General features: G+C 42.0%; 1 protein-coding gene across 4 annotated transcripts in view; it reads right to left on the bottom strand.

Annotated features, from left to right (window-relative positions):
* The window catches only part of TIAM1 (TIAM Rac1 associated GEF 1), a 360609-nt gene that overhangs the window by 10290 nt on the left and 330430 nt on the right, over positions 1-19889 (bottom strand). For all 4 annotated transcript variants that reach the window (XM_076000522.1, XM_012780925.3, XM_012780924.3 and 1 more), the window contains 8 exons: positions 19558-19626; positions 19117-19242; positions 14637-14745; positions 11092-11271; positions 10883-11001; positions 6241-6349; positions 2059-2117; positions 1074-1176 (listed from right to left, as the gene is read on the bottom strand). In XM_076000522.1, coding sequence (XP_075856637.1) covers positions 1074-1176; positions 2059-2117; positions 6241-6349; positions 10883-11001; positions 11092-11271; positions 14637-14745; positions 19117-19242; positions 19558-19626 — 874 coding nt within the window. The remainder of the gene's footprint in view (positions 1-1073; positions 1177-2058; positions 2118-6240; positions 6350-10882; positions 11002-11091; positions 11272-14636; positions 14746-19116; positions 19243-19557; positions 19627-19889) is intronic.

Here is a 19889-nt window from a genome sequence, read left to right as displayed (position 1 = left end):
CTCCCCAAAATGCTTTTTCCAGGGTGTGCCTGGGAAAACCATTACCAACTTCTCTCTAGAACGCACCTTCAAATTATACCCAGGCTGGGGGGGGGGGCCTGAATCACAGAAATATTGCTTTTCTTAGTCAATACCCTGCTGAAGTTCACTTCTCTTTCTGTGTGCTTAAAGCATCATCTGCTCCTATTATTGAGTATACTCGCTGCTACCCAACAATTCACCTCACTATTTGGATCACAGGAAAAGAACTGACATTTCAAAAGTCTTCATACTAAAACCGAAGATAAAGATTTGTGGCCCAGCGCAGTGGCTTATGCCTGTAATCCTAGCACTCTGGGAGGCCGAGGCTGGTGGATTGCTCAAGGTCAGAAGTTCGAAATCAGCCTGAGCAAGAGCGAGACTCCGTCTCTACTAAAAATAGAAAGAAATTAATTGGCCAACTAAAAATATATAGAAAAAATTAGCCGGGCATGGTGGCATGTGCCTGTAGTCCGAGCTACTCGGCAGGCTGAGGCAGAAGTATTGCTTGAGCCCAGGAGTTTAAGGTTGCTGTGAGCTAGGCTGACTCCACGGCACTCTAGCCCGGGCAACAGAGTGAGACTCTGTCTCAAAAAAATAAAAAAAAAACAAAAAGATTTTTAACAATTCAGGGAAAAAAATTCAATGGCTTTTTTGTGCTTTCTGGGGCTCCTGGTTAAAAGGCAAGTGAGAAATTGACATGGGCTTTGCTCACAGGTCTTAAGGATTCCTTCTAGAAGCACAAGGCTCACTACTACTCAGATCTTAGTCACTGCAATATTATTAATATATATAACAGAATGACTAGAATTCCTTGGAGAAATTTTGAAGATTTACACAACCAATCATTCAGTTCATTCATTCACTCGGTCCAATCACTCATTCATTATCTAATAAATGGCTGGGTAAATAAGAGGTGATGGGGAGATTGAGGGAAAAGAGAGTTAAGCATAGAAGAAAAAAAAATGATAGGGTGGTTAGATCAAGAGTGTGAATTCAAACAAGTAACTCATAGACACATCAGAAGCATGAACCCGGTGCAGCTCAGAGTTTACCTGCACTGGCCAAAGCTCGAACCTGCAGAGCTTCGGTAGGGATCATATGTCGGAATCGGAAGGGGTCCCAGTCCTCATAAATCGAAAGCCTGTGAGATCCCACCTGCAGAAGAGAAGGAACCGGCTGCATGAGAACAATCTAAGACCCTGGCCCAGCTCCCTGCATTTTCCAAACCCGAGACAGACTCGCATGCAGCAACTCCAGTGGCTGTCCTAAGGAACTTCCTCCCCACGCGTTCCTTTGTTCATCCAGCGGAAAGTTAAGCCGCACGATGAGTGTGCAGCCAGGCCGCAGATAAGTCTGCTAACCAAATGCGGGTAAGAGACAGACACAGGAAAGAGGAGAAAAGAGATCCCCAAACAACAACAGGGGCAACAGAGAAAGTGAAAAATGGTGTTAGGGAGGTTCTGGGCCATGGTAGGTCCAATAGCTAATTCACTTTCATGCCCTAACCATGAGCCCGCCTGGAGGAAGGCAGGATGGGCGATCTCCTTGAGCATCCTTAGTAACATTAAAAAAAAAAAAATGAATCAAGGCCGGGTGTGGTGGCTCCCGCCTGTAATCCTAGCACTCTGGGAGGCCAAGGCAGGCGGATTGCTTGAGGTCAGGAGTTCGAAACCAGCCTGAGCAATAGTGAGACCCCCATCTCTACTATAAATAGAAAGAAATCAATTGGCCAACTAATATATATAGAAAAAATTAGCCGGGCATGGTGGCACGTGCCTGTAGTCCCAGCTACTTGGGAGGCTGAGGCAGAAGGATCCCTTGAGCCCAGGAGTTGGAGGTTGCTGTGAGCTAGGCTGACGCCATGGCACTCACTCTAGCCTGGGCAACAAAGTAAGACTCTGTCTCAAAAAAAAAAAAAAAAAAAAAAAACGGGGGGGGGGCTCATACTGACAAAGGCGTAGAATTACGCAGCTATAACTAAGAAGCAGATAAGGAGAGAGACACTTTCAAACTACGGGGTGAAATAAGAAGTCTTACGAGTTTCTTCTTCTGTTTGGAACCATCTTTATACACAAGAACCACAGCAGTTTTGAAGACTGGAAAAAAACAAAGACAGTTATGGCATGAAATACGTGGGGTTTCCCCTTAACCTCGTTAACTTGTGGTAATAAACACTATGGTTATGAAGGGGACAGTGACATCCCAGTTAACTAATTTACTCATCACATCTGTGAAAACCAAAAGCCTATTGAGACAAAATTTTCCAGGTTCAAAATAAAAATAGAAAGCTTAAATGGAAATAACCTCTCCTAGCCCCAAATGTTTGGGTAAAATATAATATTTTAGCTATGATGTCATATCAAGGTTAAAACTTCAGTTGGTAACATATTCAACAAAAATGTACTCATTCAGTAGCTGGAAGAATACTATGTTTTTGATAATAATACAACTGCTGAAATTGCTAAAGGTGATTTACATTCATGTAAATTAAGCTAATATTGCACACACATGCAAGCACCGTGTTCACAATTCAGGAAATAGTATTCATCTTTTTGACCTACAGAAACAAAAATTAGTTTATAAAGTAGAATGCAATCCCAATTCTTCCAAACAGGCTGAACCAGAGTAAGCTCTTTAGGAGCAGCAAATATGTAGTTTTATTCTTATATTATTTCAGGGCGTGGGGAGATACAGTGGAGTTATGCATAATCTTCCAGAGAATTCCTTGAGCAATGCCAAGCATGCCTGACATGCAGTGATTCTGATTCCTCTTCGAGGGGGAAGTACAGTTGGCACCCAGAGGAATGGAAGGGTGACTCCAGCATGTCTTGGTTCTTTGTGTCAGGTTCTCTGCTATGGTCTAAATGTTTGTGCTTCCCCAAAATTCATGTTGAAAACTAATCACTGATGTGATGTTTTCAGGAGGTGGGGCCATTGGGAGGTGATTAGGCCATGAGGACCATCATGAATGGGATTAGTGCCCTTATAAGAGAGGCCTGAGAGAGATGCCTTGATTCATTTGCCAAATGGATGTTCAGAGAATTCTCAGGGATGGGCCACCAGACTCCCAGGCCTTCTGGAGACTAAGCCAAAGCATTTGGTTCATTTTCTACCCTACTAAGGACAGGTCAGTCTTCCCTTTGTGTAGGATCATCCTAATCTCCATTGTGGAGAAATGAGCTTTGAGATGCAAAGAAACTGACTCCCAACTGGGTCTAGGCTGCCCCCAGTTCTTTGCCCCTCAGAGCACCTGAGCTGATTCCGCACGGACAGACTGGAAGGTTCCCTTCCAGAGATTCTCCCTGACCTGCAGAGGCCACACCAGCTCTGCACAGGGGCTGAGCACCAGCTATCTGTGAAGGACCTTCATTCCCGCCATGAAGCCTTCAGAGATCCCAGAGGCCAGGACATTTAAGGGCTAGGTGCCCTTAAATGTGACAGAGCTGTACCTCAGGACAGGGAACCCAGTGACCCTAATCTCAGAAGACCCACCACGTCACTGGGACCATGGCTCGATGGTGCAGTTGCCGTGGCTCTAAGGCTAATGTACTTGCCACAGTTTCCTCACCTTAACCATCTTGGCTCACAGCAGGAGGTCCAGAGAGTGACCCTCAGCCTCTCTTTAAACTTTCTCCAACTCTTGAGGTTGTTCTCACTCAACTGACTGTAGGGTTTGCCCTGTCCCTTCAGATGTGGCCTCGATCTTCAAAACTCTCAGCCACCCTTGCCAGCCAAAAGCACCCTCTCGGTGCCCCAAAAGGTGAACATCTAACACCCTTCCAGACGGAAGCCCAGACAAGCCATTTCTGGTTTTGGTGATCGTCAACATTCGGCACACATTAGCCACCCTGGGAGTGAAACATCAGGTGCTCGGTTGCCAGCAAGTCGACTTCAGTTTCAGAAGAAAGCTGCACTATTTCCTGAGGTTAGAGGTTTAAACCAAAACAAAAAGACAGACACGTTTTAACCCCAGAGCTGCCTGACTGAGGGTAATTAACCTCCTTCCCTCACAGCAACTCTCCCTTCTTCCAACACATTTCTAGGCATTTCTGCTAGCTCTGCCTTGCCACTCAAAACCACACCCAAAGCCTGTCGCCTTCAATGACTGGGAATCCACAGATAAGCTCGTTATGATGACGACACTCAGCCTGTGTTCATAATCCCCATTTTAATCCCCCATTACTCTGGGGAGGATTCTGAGTAATGACTAGCGTGTCTCACGCCGCACAGCCTTCAGCAGTTTTTCTCTTGTGAACTGTGGCCCCTACCGAGTGTGCTGTCCACGTGGCACCCTGGGGCCGGGGGATGCAGCTGCTATTTACACCCAGGACAGGGGTCCTGGGCTCACCCCCTTCCTGAAGGCAGCAACCCCACCGCTCCCTCTCACAGACAACTGCCAAGGCAGGGAACAAAGTAGCCCAGAGTCCGCGGTCTGAGCCCATGGAGCAAGTGGCACCTAAACCCCAAACCTCAAAATTGGCATTTCCTTGCAACACTTATACCACAGGTTGGCAAACGAGGACCCCCAAATGCAGCCCTGCCTGCCGCCTGTGTAGCACAGCGTGCTAATACCACCATCTCCTTTGTTCACGTATTGTCCCCGGCTACTTTTGCCTACAGTGGCAACCCAAGTGGCCTCCTGACCCCAAAGCCTAAAATTTACTATTGTGGCTCTTAACAGAAACAGTTTGTCAATCCCTTCTGTCTCCTACTTACATTATTTTCTTTTTCTAAATCTGTTTATTTCTAACTACAGTAACTTTGTAAAATTCAGGGGACAAGCCAGTGAAAAATCCAAATGTTGAACTCTGGAATTGCTGCTCTGTAGCCCAGCGTCAGAAACAGGGAGATGGTTTGGGTCATTTACTTTAGTAGCCTGCATCCTATGTGTGATCCACCAAGAAGCATCAAGAGAGAGCCCGGTCTCCCCAAGAAGGAATCCCAATGGAAGAAACACAAGTGGTGATGCTGAAAAGAAAGCTGCCCCCCACCACTCCCTCCCATCAAAAACTACCAACATGTGAAAATACCCCAATACGCCTTTGTATGACCTATTTAGTCATGTTTTCTCCCCACACTTTTACATTCATTATTTTTAATGCAATGGCATCAACAGCTACCGTGGCTCTTTGGGAATTTTAGGAACACACTAAGATCTCAATGAAGGCTAAGCAATCTAAAAGTCCAATAAATCTTTCTATTAAGCACTCTGATTTTAATAACACTAGGATGTTCCATTAGAGAATACTTTGTTCACATTGTGGAGGAATAAAAAGGAGCTCAGTTAAAGAAGCAGCGACAACTCCCTCTCCCTGCAAGCCCAGAAAAAAATAATGTAAGAGAATGGTAAATGCTAGATTTCCTTTACAGTTTGTTTCTACCCATGATAGGGGGAGGCTAGGCAAAAACAGAACATAAAACAAAAGCATGGAGTGCTGACGGTTTTATATTCAGGGATAACACTGCAATATGCCGATAAGCATTTACACTGCAACAACAAGCCATATTTCCTAAATTATGCACAAATCCCAGTGTGCTAAAACTCCCGTTTTTCTCTCTCTCAGAAAGCATATTACAATACAATAACATGAAATCTCTAATTGCAGCAGTTGCATCCATTTGAAGCAGTTTATTAAGCAATCAATCATTCACAAACATCTCTACTTTCACTATCTGCTTAGCAGCAATGTGACGGAGATGTATCTCACGACTCTGATCGAGGCACCTCAGAGTTGCCACAACAGTTCGACTGGGAATCAACTTCCCACATTCTCATCTTGCATATATTAATAGCAACACAGAGTCAGGAAGAGAATAAAAGATATAGGGTTTGGTGTCTCAGAAACTGAGGCCGGTTTGCCTTGATTTTTCACTTTATTTTTCCTTGGTTTATTATTAGCCGATAATTTTGAAAACATACTTAGAGCAGCAGCAGCAGCAAAAAAACATTCTTTTCCTGCCTGTATGTTTATATCTGGGATAGACGCGGGTACAGCCATTTCTGCCTACCCATGCAGCTGAGTGGCCACACAGCACAATGTAACTGCAAGGTTTCATTTGGTATTTTTGAGATGTTGGTGGCTTATAGCAGGAAGACCAATTTAGATAACTGTAATTAACTTTATTTTAATAAATTGTGTCTTGGAAAAGAAATGTTCTTGTTTCGAAAAAAAATAAGCCAGCTTTTTCCTCTCTGCCAAACCCTCTTCTGAAACATACCAAAGGCTGCCAATTCCGGTTCCTTCTTCCACTTTCCCAGCGAGGCCGGCGGGTTGAGCCAGATCACCGTGCTGTGCAAAAGCAGGTCTCCCATGCTCAGATCTGCAACCTGAAAATCAGAGACAGGGCAAAGCTTATCAGGCGGTGTTATCGATGCTCAGATTTTCATGAGGTTTGAAAATTCAGCAGGCTGATGTCAATTTTTCTGCATGAAAATGCTGTTCCCGAGACATTTGCTTCAGTATGTGAGGTGATGCATAAGTTATATGGCTTGAACCAGCCATTCCACAATGTGACACATACCAAGACATCATGCTGTATACTATAAATATATGCAACTATTGCTTGTCAATTAATTATTTAAAAAAGAAATAGCACAGAAAATTACAGATCATATCTTTCAAACATACTCTCAATTTCTCAGTGTCTCAATAAATACCACCTCCACTTGAAACAATATGCTTAAGACATCAAAATATCTAGTTAGCTTTTCTAATGCTGAATATTTGTATCATTATGTTCTTCCCAAGTTTGAGCTGGAAACAATGCAATTTTAATGAAAAAAATCCTCTAATTCACATGAGATTTCCTAAATGAAAAATAAATCCTCTGTATTCCCAAAGAAACACACAGGATATGGGAGAAGGGGCATGTTCATCTGTTTTTTTCTTTATTCTGTCTGTTACCAGAATCTCAGGAATAAGACACAAAAACGTACAAATTAGGGGTCTGAAATACGTATGCAGCTAATCTGTCAAAACTGATTCACAAAATCGGAGCTGTTTTGTGTTCAAACACCCAGATAGTAGCCTGGGCCCCAGCCTTAGGGGACATGTCTTCAAAAGTGATTAAAGGTCATTGTGGTAGACTCTCCAAACTCCACTTCCTCCAGTGGAATTATATGCCTACACCTTCTGCCGTGTGATTTTCCAGCACCTCCCACTAGACTACACCGAGTATATACCCCTGCCTATATGATTTGGGGCATGGCCATGTGGCTTGGGCAGTGGACGTGACATAACAAGTTCCCACCAGCCCTCTTGAGCATCCACCTTCCAGCCACGGGAAGGGCTTGCCCAAGACATCCACTGCTCTTCACCCTGGACCCTGAAAGAAAGGGACAGGGAGTACACCTGAGCCCTCAGGCTTCGGAGCTCACCAAGAGAAGCCAAAACTGAGTTGACCTACACACCCATGTATGAAATAAATATTTGTTGTAGCGAATCCCTGAGACTTTATGGGCTGGTACAGTACCTGTGCACATGGTTTCTCTCTTGACAAGTTCCCACATGGCAAGTGTCAGGGGTGGATCAGAGCTGCTCCCACTGGCCACAGCCTCTCCCTTGGGCTTCTGCTGGCCCCCTTCAGAATCTTCCTCCCAAACCCCAAGAGGGAGTTCTGCTGAGAGGGCCTCTACCATACTAAGAGTTGGGTTGCCCTACTGAGCCCTACTGAGGCTCTTGAAGGCCTTTTTCTTCCTCCTACCTAAGCAAAAGGGATGCTCTATGTGGTTCAGCCCAACTCCTTAGCATGGGGCAGGAAGTTCAAGGCCTAGCTTCATTTAAAAAATAAAATAAAATAAAGTCTTTGCCAGCTTTGCTCTCTGTGAACATATTTGCCTTCCCAGATATCCCAAGGAAAGTTGGCTGAAGACAGGATTCAGGTACCCTATGTCCCCAGAATGTTAAAATTTCACTATAAACCTGCTGTTACCGGCAGATATTAATAAATCTTCCTATTTCTGTTCGTATAGCCTTTCTAGGTCTTTGCCCCCCATTGCCATGAAAAGGGAGCTACAAGGATCAGGAATCACCTTTGTGAAAATCAGCACATACTTTGTGCACCTCTGCAATCACCCGCCTAAATCTCTACAGCTGTTCCAATACACTGCTGCATGTGGCAGTGCAGAGCTGTCATTGACCTTGGCATAGACCGCACTATTTCCCCAGGACTCATTCTCCCTACAGTTTTATTATTGTGGGGATCGAACCTCCTTTTCACTTTGAAGACCATTCTCCCTAACGGAGGAAAAAGATCAAACAGGGCTTGAGTGGTTCTTCTTGAGTAATCAATTGCCTTTGAGTAATCAATTCCCACTGGGGGCCTATTTCCTGCTTGTATGTCTTATCCTGCTAAATCACATTGTGTTCTTGCTCTCTTTGGCATCTTTTCCAAGACCTAACTTTTCTGGGCTTTGGAACTTCTGATAAGAATAGGATCTCCCTACTCTTCAGTACTAGTACTCAGTCACGTACCCTCCTTCCAACTCTTACACATTTCTTTTCATGATCTCAGTTCATGAAAAATACTTTGCATAGCCATTTATCTCTTTTTTCCTCACTGGAAAGATTTCTTACTTGATTGTCAGAATTTCACTTTAAAAAACTTCCAGTTTCATCTAAGCCATATTCCCTCTTATAGTCATTGACTTTTGATGATATTCGCCATTTTCCCCAAATTCTTTGCAATCCATTATCTAAATCACCTTCTAGTCTTTAGCATCATGTCCATTTGCTCCTAAGGTCATTCGAATCCAGAAATTAATTTGGCACATAAAGAAAACAGAATGAAATAGAATGTAAATGTTTATTTCTGGCTGGGTGCAGTAGCTCATGCCTGTAATTCTAGCACTCTGCGAGACTGAGGCAGGAGACTGCTTGAGGTCAGGAGCTCAAGACCAGCCTGAGCAAGAGTAAGACCCCATCTCTACAAAAAATACAAAAATTAGCCAGGTGTGGTGGTGCACACTTGTAATCCCAGTTCCTTGGGAAGTTGAGGTAGGATGATCCCTTGAACCCCGGAGCTCGAGGTTGCAGTGAGCTATGATGGTGCCACTGCACTCTAGCCCAGGCGACAGAGCAAGACCTGGTCTCAAAAAAAAAAAAAGAAAAGGAGAAAATGTTTATTTATTTCCATGACCCAGTAAAATCCACTTCTCTCACAATGAAATAAACTAAAATATAGAGTGGGGTAGTCTTATGATCAAAAATATTTGCAGTATTATTCCAAGTAGTCAATAAATAAAGCCAAGAGAATTGCCTAAAGATAGGAATTAAGTAAATCATTGTTTAGCCACACAATGAAATACTACACAATAATTTTAAATAACATGAAAATTCTGTGATCAATATAAAAAAAATCAAGGTATAAAATTACTTTCACAATATAACTATTTAAACATATACATTAATTTTTAAAAATCAAAACCAACACCAAAACATTAACATTTGTGACTGTAGAATTTTCTTCTTGTCTTTTTATATATTTTGAACTTTAATAAGCATAAATTTTTCCCTCATGATAAAAGTTTAATAAGAAAGTAAGAATTAAATCCAGGTTAGCAGTTTCCATCTTTTCTACACTCTGATAGATTAAATTATCTGCCATGTAGGCTGAGAACATTCGACATGCTCTGCCTGTACTATTATGGAGAAAAAAAATAATTGGGTTTCAGTTGAAAACTATACATCTTCTGCAGCAGACCTTCCTGGGCTACCGTGCTATACAGTCTAACACTGAACACTGTCTTTGAGCTCCTTTGCAACTCTGTGTAAGGTGCAGGTAACAGACAAATGTGCAGATTCTATACAGTCTGGTACTGACCTAGTTGATTTCCTCCAGCTGTGGAAACACTATTAACAGTCTGTCTTTAAATTCATCTCAATATATATTTTTTTTATTCCATATATAAATCTGTGTGATTTTGACTTTTCCAATGAACCTTTACAACACCTGCCTGGGTCCCCCACATCTTATGAGTACAATAAATTCCCTAACACATGTTTATTTTTACATCTCTAATGAGATGTCATGACTTTGACCTCTTTCTGAAAATTATATTTTTTTAACAGTCTGAAAACTTGCTTTGCTGCACTGAGAACATAAAATGAACCACGATGATAACACCCCATTATCTCTGAAGATAAGGTACTTTCCCTAGTCTACACAACCAAAACTTTGTCCCATCCCCTTTGCTTTTAACCCTGCTCCTAGTCATGGTCCCCCCCACCCCCAGTTTTTCTTTGTCTTTGTTTCAAGGTAGAAAGCAAAAGTGAGCACAATATAGTCGTTGAATCTGGGTGTACAAGGTGCTGATGAACACTACTACGTACCTTATATCCCTAAATTCATCTCAGCCTTATCATCTTATCAGCATTTCTATTCATGTAAGTGCTTCAATGACTCAAGGCACAACTTTTAGTTCACTCTAAGTCTTTCCTCAGGTGTATCTGCTCCTGTTCCTGCTTCTTCTAAGCAGGTTTTTGGGCAGACTTAAAAGAAAAATGATCCAGAGTCATTTGAAACTTGCATTCATTCAACAAACTTGCCAGATGTTATTCTAATCTCTGGAGACATAACCTCAGCCTTTAATGATGTTCATCAAAACAGCCTGGATTGTGGTAATGGAAGTTCCCTCTCACATTTAACACAGAATAAAACCAGAGATCTAAGAAAAGGTGAGTACTAGGAACCGTCTAGCTGAGGGAGAACATTCACATCATAGCCTTGGATAAAGGACAGAGCAGCCACCAAGGAAAACAACACCATTTTAACTATTCTGCTTACAATTAACACCTTTACAAACAAGCAGATGCACACCCAGCTTTCCCGACAGGTGTCCCGAGGAGAAGGGGGTCCTTACCTCTTTCTTCTCGCCGGTCTGTTCAGCAATCAGCTGGTCAAAGACGGCCCCAAACTCTTCATGGATTTTCTGCATCTCATTGATGTGACTCGCGACCTTGTTCATGGTCTTGATGGCCACTGGCAGAAAACAAGCCGTGAAATGAGGCGACTGAGAGCCGCGTGTTGCTGCGAGCCAGGGGGAGGTCCCGGGGAGGGGCCGTGGCTTACCATCCAGGTGGTAGTGCTCCTCGCTCTCCGCGTCCGTCAGGGCAAACAGCTCCTTGAGCAGAAGCGGGTACTTGAGAATCCTCTGAATGGGCTTGATGAGGTAAGACTCCAGTGTGGACGAGTGCTGCTGCTTGGGGTTCTGGGCATCCAGGAACGCCTTGAAAGCTGTGTCTGTCCTGGCTGCGAGGGTTTAAACACGGGCTGTCAGGGCGGAGCGCCCACGTGACTCCCTTCTCACAACTCCCTGTACTTACTCAGTTACTCCGAGGTGCCTTTTTGCAGGACTGAGCGGGGAAGGAGTTTCAGGAAGAGGAAAGGTGGCAAGGGCCGCAGAGGAACAATAAACAGGAGCTGTCGGTGGGATTTATTATTTGTGTAATTTGCAGGGCTGGGGAAAGGCCTGATGAGTTAAAGGATCACAGAGTTTGTAAGGTGTAGACACCTGGGTTTTCAGGGGCTGCTGTTTATCCTCCTTACAGGAAGCATGTCTTTTTTTTTGTTTTTGAGACAGAGTCTTGCTTTGTTGCCCAGGCTAGACTGAGTGCCATAGCATCAGCCTAGCTCACAGCAACCTCAAACTCCTGGGCTCAAGTGATCCTCCTGCCTCAGCCTCCCGAGTAGCTGGGACTACAGGCATGCGCCACCATGCCCGGCTAATTTTTTTTTCTATATATATTAGTTGGCCAATTAATTTCTTTCTATTTATAGTAGAGACAGGTCTCCCTCTTGCTCAGGCTGGTTTCAAACTCCTGACCTCGAGCAATCTGCCCAGAAGCCGCAGCTCTCTGCAGCTCTGGTTAAGCGGGGTGAGGCTGGATCTCCCACAGCAGTCTGTTCAATGTCAGCTCGGGGCTACCACCTGTTAGCGTCTGCAGGGCAGGATCTGATGGCTACAGCTTGGGCAGCACTTTCCTCCCCAGCCTTGCTCCCACCTGGGTCTCAGCTGGTTCAGAGAGCAGCCTGGGGAGTTGTGGGCCCCCCAGCAAGCAGAGGTACCTGCCAGTGGATGAGCAGGAAGACATGACTAATGCCTTCTAGGTGCAAAGGAATCGGGGGAGGGGGAGAGCACAAAATACGGGAAGCGGAAAGGACCACACATCCAAGCAACTGAACAGTGGTCACGTGCAACTTACAGGCTGTGGCACAAGGGGGTGCAGGAGGATGGCACGTTCCAGGTGGCACAGGAACCCTACAAACACCTTCCCCCATACCTTGCCCTTGTTTCTCTTCCATTTGGCTATCCCTGAGCTGAATCTTTTATGATGAACCAGCACATGAACACAACCAACCTATGAAGATGGCATTCTTCATATGCAGAACCTATTCATTTTGACATCTTTTGCCCACTGGAAATTAGATATAGCACTCCAGTGACTCCATACTTTTCCTAGCAGCACCCAGCATATCACAGGAACTCAAAAATTCCTTCAATAAATAAATAAATAACCTCCCTCTCCACCCTCCCAAATAAACCCAGTGGGGATATGTTTTATTAATATTTACACTTCTGATAAAAATGTTTTTCCACTCCCAGTGGTTAAGAGTGTGAGCTAAGGTTAAAGATATTGCAAAAGGGTGTCATGAAACTCTAAGGTGATTCTTCTGTCTTTATTCAATTAAGAAAAACAGCAATCAAAAGGGAAGACCTCATGAGACCACAATCTTTTCACCCCTTTTAAGCACCATTAAGAGGATCAGACCCCTTGGATTAGCATCATTTCTCCTCTTTGCAAAGAACAAATCCCTGGAGAGAAGGGACAGTGGGAATAAGTGACCAACTGGCCCAGGTGCCAGGGAAGCCAGGCCAAGCTGGGGCCCGTGCACAAGGAAGCTATGGCTTTCTTAGGGCATCCTAAGTCTCGGACCATGTCTAGAAGGGCCTAGGAACCCTCCCCACAAAAAATCCTTAAGTCTAAAAATGCGGCTGTGGGTATTTAACCCACCAACTGCATTTCACATTAAAACACGAGAGGGCCCGGTTCATAGCACTTCTTGTGGTAGAGGAACGCCACTCCCATGCAACCTAGCCGTGAGTCTATTAGGAACCACAGACTTGTACTTCTGTTGTTCTCAAAGATTTCTCTTCACTTTCTTGGCTCATTTCACAATTAGAAAAATATGGGTCACACTGTTTTAAGGGGTAGTTTTGAAAGATACTATAATATTTTTCAGGTACAAAAATAATGTTATTGAATTAAGAAAAATCCACGGGGGCACAATTTAATCTAATTGAGTGATTAAAAATAACACAAATTGCTCTGAGGACCATAATGGGTATATAATTTCACTGTAGCGCAAAGCACTCTAAAATTATCACTTTAACAATCTCACAATAATTAGCATTCAATAAAAATATTTAAACACACACACAACTCTCTGACCATGGCAAAGGTCAAACAGCATGGCAAGGAAATTCCCAGGTCCCCTTTAAATTTGGGGCTCCACTAGAACGCTACTGTACAGACCACCACTATCGCTAAGTCTGTCTTTATCTGGGGCAGGCTCTTTTGTTATCCAGAGACCCGTACTGTAGTAATATTTCCTACAATAGGTTTTAAATTAATTCAAACTAGTTCTTTTTGGCAGCAAACATAAATGCAACACATGTACATTATCTACATGTCCAGGGACTTGATCAGCAGCTGTTTAATTGGCAACGACAGGGAAGAATTAAGGAACAGCAGTCTGATTTTTAGACATTCTTTGAAATCAAAATTTTTCTATTGGTTCTTTGGTTTGCCAAGTGAATGTTTCTTTAACGCTTTACCATCACCAACGACTACACTACAGAACTATAGAAACACAACTATCTTCTCTGGAGATTCTCAGAATGTTCTATCTTCTTCTCAGAACACTTAAGAAAAAGCAGAGCTTGCCAGTATAAAAATTCTACTTTGTTCTGCACAAAAATAACTGCAACCGGAGCAATTTTGGGGAATAACTGAAACAGCTTTAGAAGTAATTTTGGTAGCTGTTATCACACTTTCAAGAATAAAAGTAGGTGAAGGAAAGATGAAATTCCACAAAAAGGTATACAGTAAGTCCTTACTTAACATTGCCGATGAGTTCTTGGAAATTATGGCTTTAAGCAAAATGACACATAACGAAACTAATTCTTTTTCTCATCAACATCACAACAAAACAACGTTAGTTGAAGATCTGCCGTGTGACGTATCTGCTTAGAGTTGTGGTTTCCAAGAACCTATGGACAATGTTCAGCGAGCACTTACTGTCATGAAGTGTGGTGGGTTATGATAGAAATTAATGAAAAATAGGAAAAAACACTGGGAATTTCTAAACCACTTGTGTTCTTACATAACTGCAAAATAACCCATTAATTCTGGCCCAAAATTTGCTATGGAAACTGACAGAACTATTAATTCAAGATATGACTGCATTTCATTTTTCAGTACCCATATTGTGTCTTGTTGAAATATCTATCTGGCACATCGAAGATGCTGTCCAAAAGTCCCCAACCACAGTCTGCCACACAAACGTGAACTGGTAAGTGACACACCCACCTGCCACCCAGTCAGAGGCCTTACCTTTCACCAGGACCTTGGGAACTTTTGTGTGGCTGGCGCAGAAGGCACTGTAGAGCTTGAAGCGGTCGGCGTAGTACAGAAAGGATCCCCCCAGAGAGAACAGCACTTTCTGGATTTAACAAGAAAAGGTACGGCTGGTTGGTTTTCTCCCTCATCTAGAAATATTGGCAGGAGCTCACATCTTTCCAGCCTGCCCCCCAGATCAGTTTTACCCAAGCTTGCCAGAGCCTTTCTCTGCTCACTAATGCCCTAAAACTGACCACCAGAAAGTAAGTGGGCATACAAATTTGTGTAACAGATGTTGGGTTTTATCTTCTCAGTATTTACAGTGGACATGTCCCTGGTTTTCCAGGTCTGTGTCTTTTAACGACCTATCTGGGGTGTTTGAATGTTGATGAGAAAACAGATGTTTTGGAAAAGGCACAAATCTCCTCAATTCTCTCATTAGCTCCTGCTGGGAAATAGAAGTGACAAACCAAATAAATGCAGGAAATGCTCACACCCCCCCAAACAGAAAGCATGTTTCTCCAATCACTACCTCCACTCTCTCCAAATCCACACCCTCTCCACCAGCAGGGAATAGGTAAGAACATAAGCAATATGAAAGGAACACGCTAAACTATGGAAATTAGGTATTGTCCCCCACCGCCTGTATGCCCTGACCCAGGGGGAGGCCTTCCCCAGCAGGACTTTAATATGCCTGGGCAGGGTACTTTTAATCCCACACATTTTATATATATTATAAATATATAATCTATAAAACATCCTACATATAATATATAATATCGTACATATGATATATATCTTACATATTACATAATGCCTTATATGTAATATATAATATTTTATATATGGCATATAATCTATATAATATGAATTATATCATATGTGTGTATATATAAATATATATATATATAAAAGAGGCCTCAGAAAAAATATCCTCTATGAGTTTCACACTGATCTAGTCTTTAAACCACTCATAATTGATAATCAGAGGCCTAAATTCTCTTCCTACATGTTCTACTTTTCCTCCTGTACTTGTCAAGCCCTCCCCCACCCCTACCCCGTAGCTGAGAAGCATTAGCAAGAGACATCTGTCTCTGAGCTATGGTTATCCTGCCAGCCGCACTCAAGAATTAAACAAGGCAAGTTGTGTAAGAAAATGCTCTAAATATAACCCCCCTCTTTAGCCATCTTAAAGTCATTCATTTTTTTAACTTGACATTTATTAAGCACTTACAGTTATAGTTACCATATAGTAACTACAGATAAAACATTAAGGCATTAATAAAAAAAATTTATTATTCTGGCTTTAAAAATTGGTCTCAGGGCACAGAGTGCACACAAATATGAGGAGTTTATACGCAAAGACTATATTTCCCCCAACAAAGACTCTAGTGCCTCAAGGTTTCTCTTCTTGTAGCTGGTGTACGTTGCAAAGTGGAAATTTCCAAGTGGAAATTTTATCAAAACTTATTTGACCTCAGAACTAATTCTTTCTTTCTGGTACTGCCTTGAGACTAGTGTTCTATGCAACAGAGTGTGAACATTTTAACAAGTTTTCATATTTGTGGCCAAGTAAATAATCAGGATTAAAACAGCACAACAACTGTGAAAACCAACAGCAAGAGGTTTAAGAGCAAACAGGGACTTTCCGGAAACAGACTCAGAGGAACTGGAGAGAAGCCTGCAGGCAGGGGACACTCAGTGTCCTTCACATGTCTTGCATCACGGACAGAATGGAAATTATCAGATTATGTCATAAACGGCAAAGTGAAGGTCTATGAAGAGGGTCCTGCTTAAATGGAATTTAGAAGAGTGACTGTTTAGTGTGGAAGTACTGCTTGAGTATCCCTGATCCAAAATACCTGGGACCAGAATTTTAGATTTCAGATTTTTTCAGATTTTGGAATATTTATATTATACTTGCTAGTCAAACATCCCAAATCCGAAAATCTAAAATCCCAAGGAAGCATTTCCTTTGAGCATCATGCTGGGACTCAAAAAGTTACAGAGTTTTGAGTAGTTCAGATTTCCAGATTTGAGATGCTCCACCTGTAGCTAAAAGAATCAAAGGACCAATCCCTCCCTAAAATAACACTGCTCACAATATGCTCGTGTTATATCAAAGTTCTGTTAACCAAAATCTCCTTTCTATTAATCCTTTAAGTGATTAACTGGACCTAAGCTCAACCAGCCAGCAAAAAATATATAAATGCCTACAATGAATTTTAGACACTTTATGTTAAAACACAATGTTTTAAAGTATGTTTATATTTTTACTATGCTCCACATTAAGCAACATTTTTTATTTTACTGACAAACTACTCACCTATATCATGTGTTCTACCACCTACATTATTAATTTATTCACTTAGAAAATAGGTATCATTACAAACAGAGACAATGAACGAAACTATTTCAAATGGATAGCATAACTGTCATGAACAGGGGAGTAAATGAGCTAACTCAAGCAATTTTTTTAACACAAAATGAACTATAAGAAGTATTTAAGGTTAAAGGGGTATTATGCCTACAACTTAAATAGTTCACAAAGAAAATATTTTATATACACATATACACACATACATACAGGAGAGGGAGAAAAAAAATAAAGCAAATATAGCCCAATGTGAACCTTTGAGGAGCCCAGATGAAGGGTTTCCAGAAATTCCTTGCTTATTCTTAACAAATTTAAGTCAAAATAGATCAGAGGCCAAACGTAAATCCCCAAACTACAAAACATCTAAAAGAAAACACAGGAAAAATCTTTACGATCCTGGTGTAGGCAAAGATTTCATAGATATATGTCAAAAATATAATCCAAAAAGAAAAAATTTGAAAAATTGTATTTAATTAAAATTAAAAACTTCTGCTCTTTGAGGGATACTATCAAGAAAATGAAAAGACAAGCCCGAGACTGTGAGAAAATATCTGTAAATCATATACTTAATACAGGACTCATATTCAGAATATACAAAGAAGTCTCAAAACTCCATGCAAGGAAACAACCCAATAAAATCAATGGGTAAATGATTTGGAAAAAGCACTTCACCAAAAAGACATACTAAAGGCAAATAAGCACATAAGAAGATGCTCATTATCATAAGTCATTAGGGAAATCAAAATCAGAAACACAATTGTGCTACTACAAACCTGCTAGAATGGTTAAAATTAAAAAGAGTGATCATGACCTCATCAGAAGAGTGAGGAGGAGCAATGGGATAACCACCTTGAAAGACAGTTTTGCAGTTTCTTAAAAAGTTAAACATACACTTACCATACGACCCAAACGTTACAACTCCTAGGTGCTCGAGAGAAATGAAAGCATATATTCACCCTAAAGCTTGTGTGCAAATGTTCATAGCAACTTTATTTGCAATTGCTAAAAAACGGGAAACAACTCAAAACGCCCAACAAATGTGAAAGGATAACAGAGTGGCATCTAGCTACAAGATGCAAGACAATTCGGCAATAAAAAGGGATGAGATGTTGATATATGCAGCAGTACGGATGGCTCGCAATGTAATGACCCAGAGTGAAAGCAGCTGCATAGAAAAAAGGTAATGAGGATTCCAGCTACGTACAATTCCAGAATGCACACCTCCCCATATGGTAACAGAAAGCAGAGCTTGGATGGGGGGCAGGCAGCAAGAGGCAGGAGAGAGAAAACATACGGGGGCAGAAAAAGACTTCCATCATTATCCAGGGGTGGTAATGATGTTCATTGGCCTGATTTTGGTGATAGTTTCACAGGTATGTGTGTGAGAGAGGGAAAATTCACACTGTACACTTTAAATATGTGCAGTGTATTGTTCGCCAGTTATACACCTCAATTAATAATACATGGGTGGCATATAAGCCAACACATGAATCGATGAGTTGTGCCAATTGGAGACACAGCACAGGAAATCTCTGCAGTAAAAGAAAGCCAACCAGGGAAGAGGAATTAAGCCATACGCATCCTTACTAAGTTACTAGTCATAAATCCTCATTAGGCTCGCAAGGACACTGTGTGCTGGAAGATTGTCTTCCTCCCGGATAATGATAAGCATTTCCATTAAGCAACGTTTCCCAGAACAGGATAAATTAATTTGTTTACTGGGAGGCGAGGGTGCGATTCTCATTTGCTAACAGCTAAGGTATTAAAGTTCCCCTTGCATACTGAACAAAAGGTCAAGGTTGGTACATCTTCCATGGTAAAAACCAGCAGCTGGCACCAGTTTAAGGCAAGTTGATGGCACTGGTTTTCCCTTAGCCAGACCCTTAGCAAGACACACTCACATCCCCGCCCTGATTCCATTAAGGAACTGACCCCACTGTGACAGTCCAACGAAGACATCAACACCAGTAGCATGAGAAGGACCCAAGGAGATCATAAAGCCTCCACAATGTGCTACCAGGGCATTCAACTTGACCCACAGGACGATCCACCGCGCCACTGGGAGGCAGCTTTGCACTATTTAAAGATGAGGCTTACCTTGAATTGGTCGACTTTCTCAAGCTTTTCCAAATCAGGTACCAGTCTCACCCCATCTTCTAGAGTCTTAAGGAATTCTACTTGGAACTCTACCATTTCAGTTAAATTTCCAAAGAGCACATCAAGCTGGAAAAATAAAGCAGAATTTAATCTACCTCCTATTTCAATGGTCTTCGGGAACTTTATTTGTATCTGATTATAAAGTTCTTCTATCAATTCTTTCTTATCAATTAGGATAATGATCCCACGACCAGAGGGTGGGGCAGCTCCTTACTCCCCAAGTACACACCATGGCTTAACAGGCAGTAATTGGACCTATTTATTACAACTGAATGCATTCAAAAGGCCTCCCGTGTGATGTGTGCTTGCCATTTTTTCCTTTTTACCAACAAGTCAAACTGCAAGATGACTATCGCAAAGCTAAGACAATCTGCACCATACCTCATCTTGCGTGAGAAAAGTTTCTTTTTGAAGCGGTTTCAGGTACCTCTCCATAAGACAGTTTAAGTCCTAAGGGTTGAAAGGATACCTCATTAGCACATCTGAAAGTCTATAAAGAATCTAAAGGAGAACAAATAGATCATGTCCCAAATGCAAACATTATAGACATTAGGTCATTTAGGATCATCAAAGCAGGAGGAGTGAGCCAACCTTTTCTGTAAACACTGGTCTGCAGGCCATGTGGTTTCTGTTGTAACTCCTTAACTGCTGTTGTAGTATAAAAGCAGGCATAGATAATACATAAAGGAAGGAGCGTGGCTGTGTTCTAATAA

Source organism: Microcebus murinus, chromosome 1 (genome assembly GCF_040939455.1).
Source record: "Microcebus murinus isolate Inina chromosome 1, M.murinus_Inina_mat1.0, whole genome shotgun sequence".
In the NCBI taxonomy this organism is placed as follows: domain Eukaryota; kingdom Metazoa; phylum Chordata; class Mammalia; order Primates; family Cheirogaleidae; genus Microcebus; species Microcebus murinus.
Note: the sequence above shows the minus strand (reverse complement) of the source record. Positions and strands in the feature narration are given on the sequence as shown.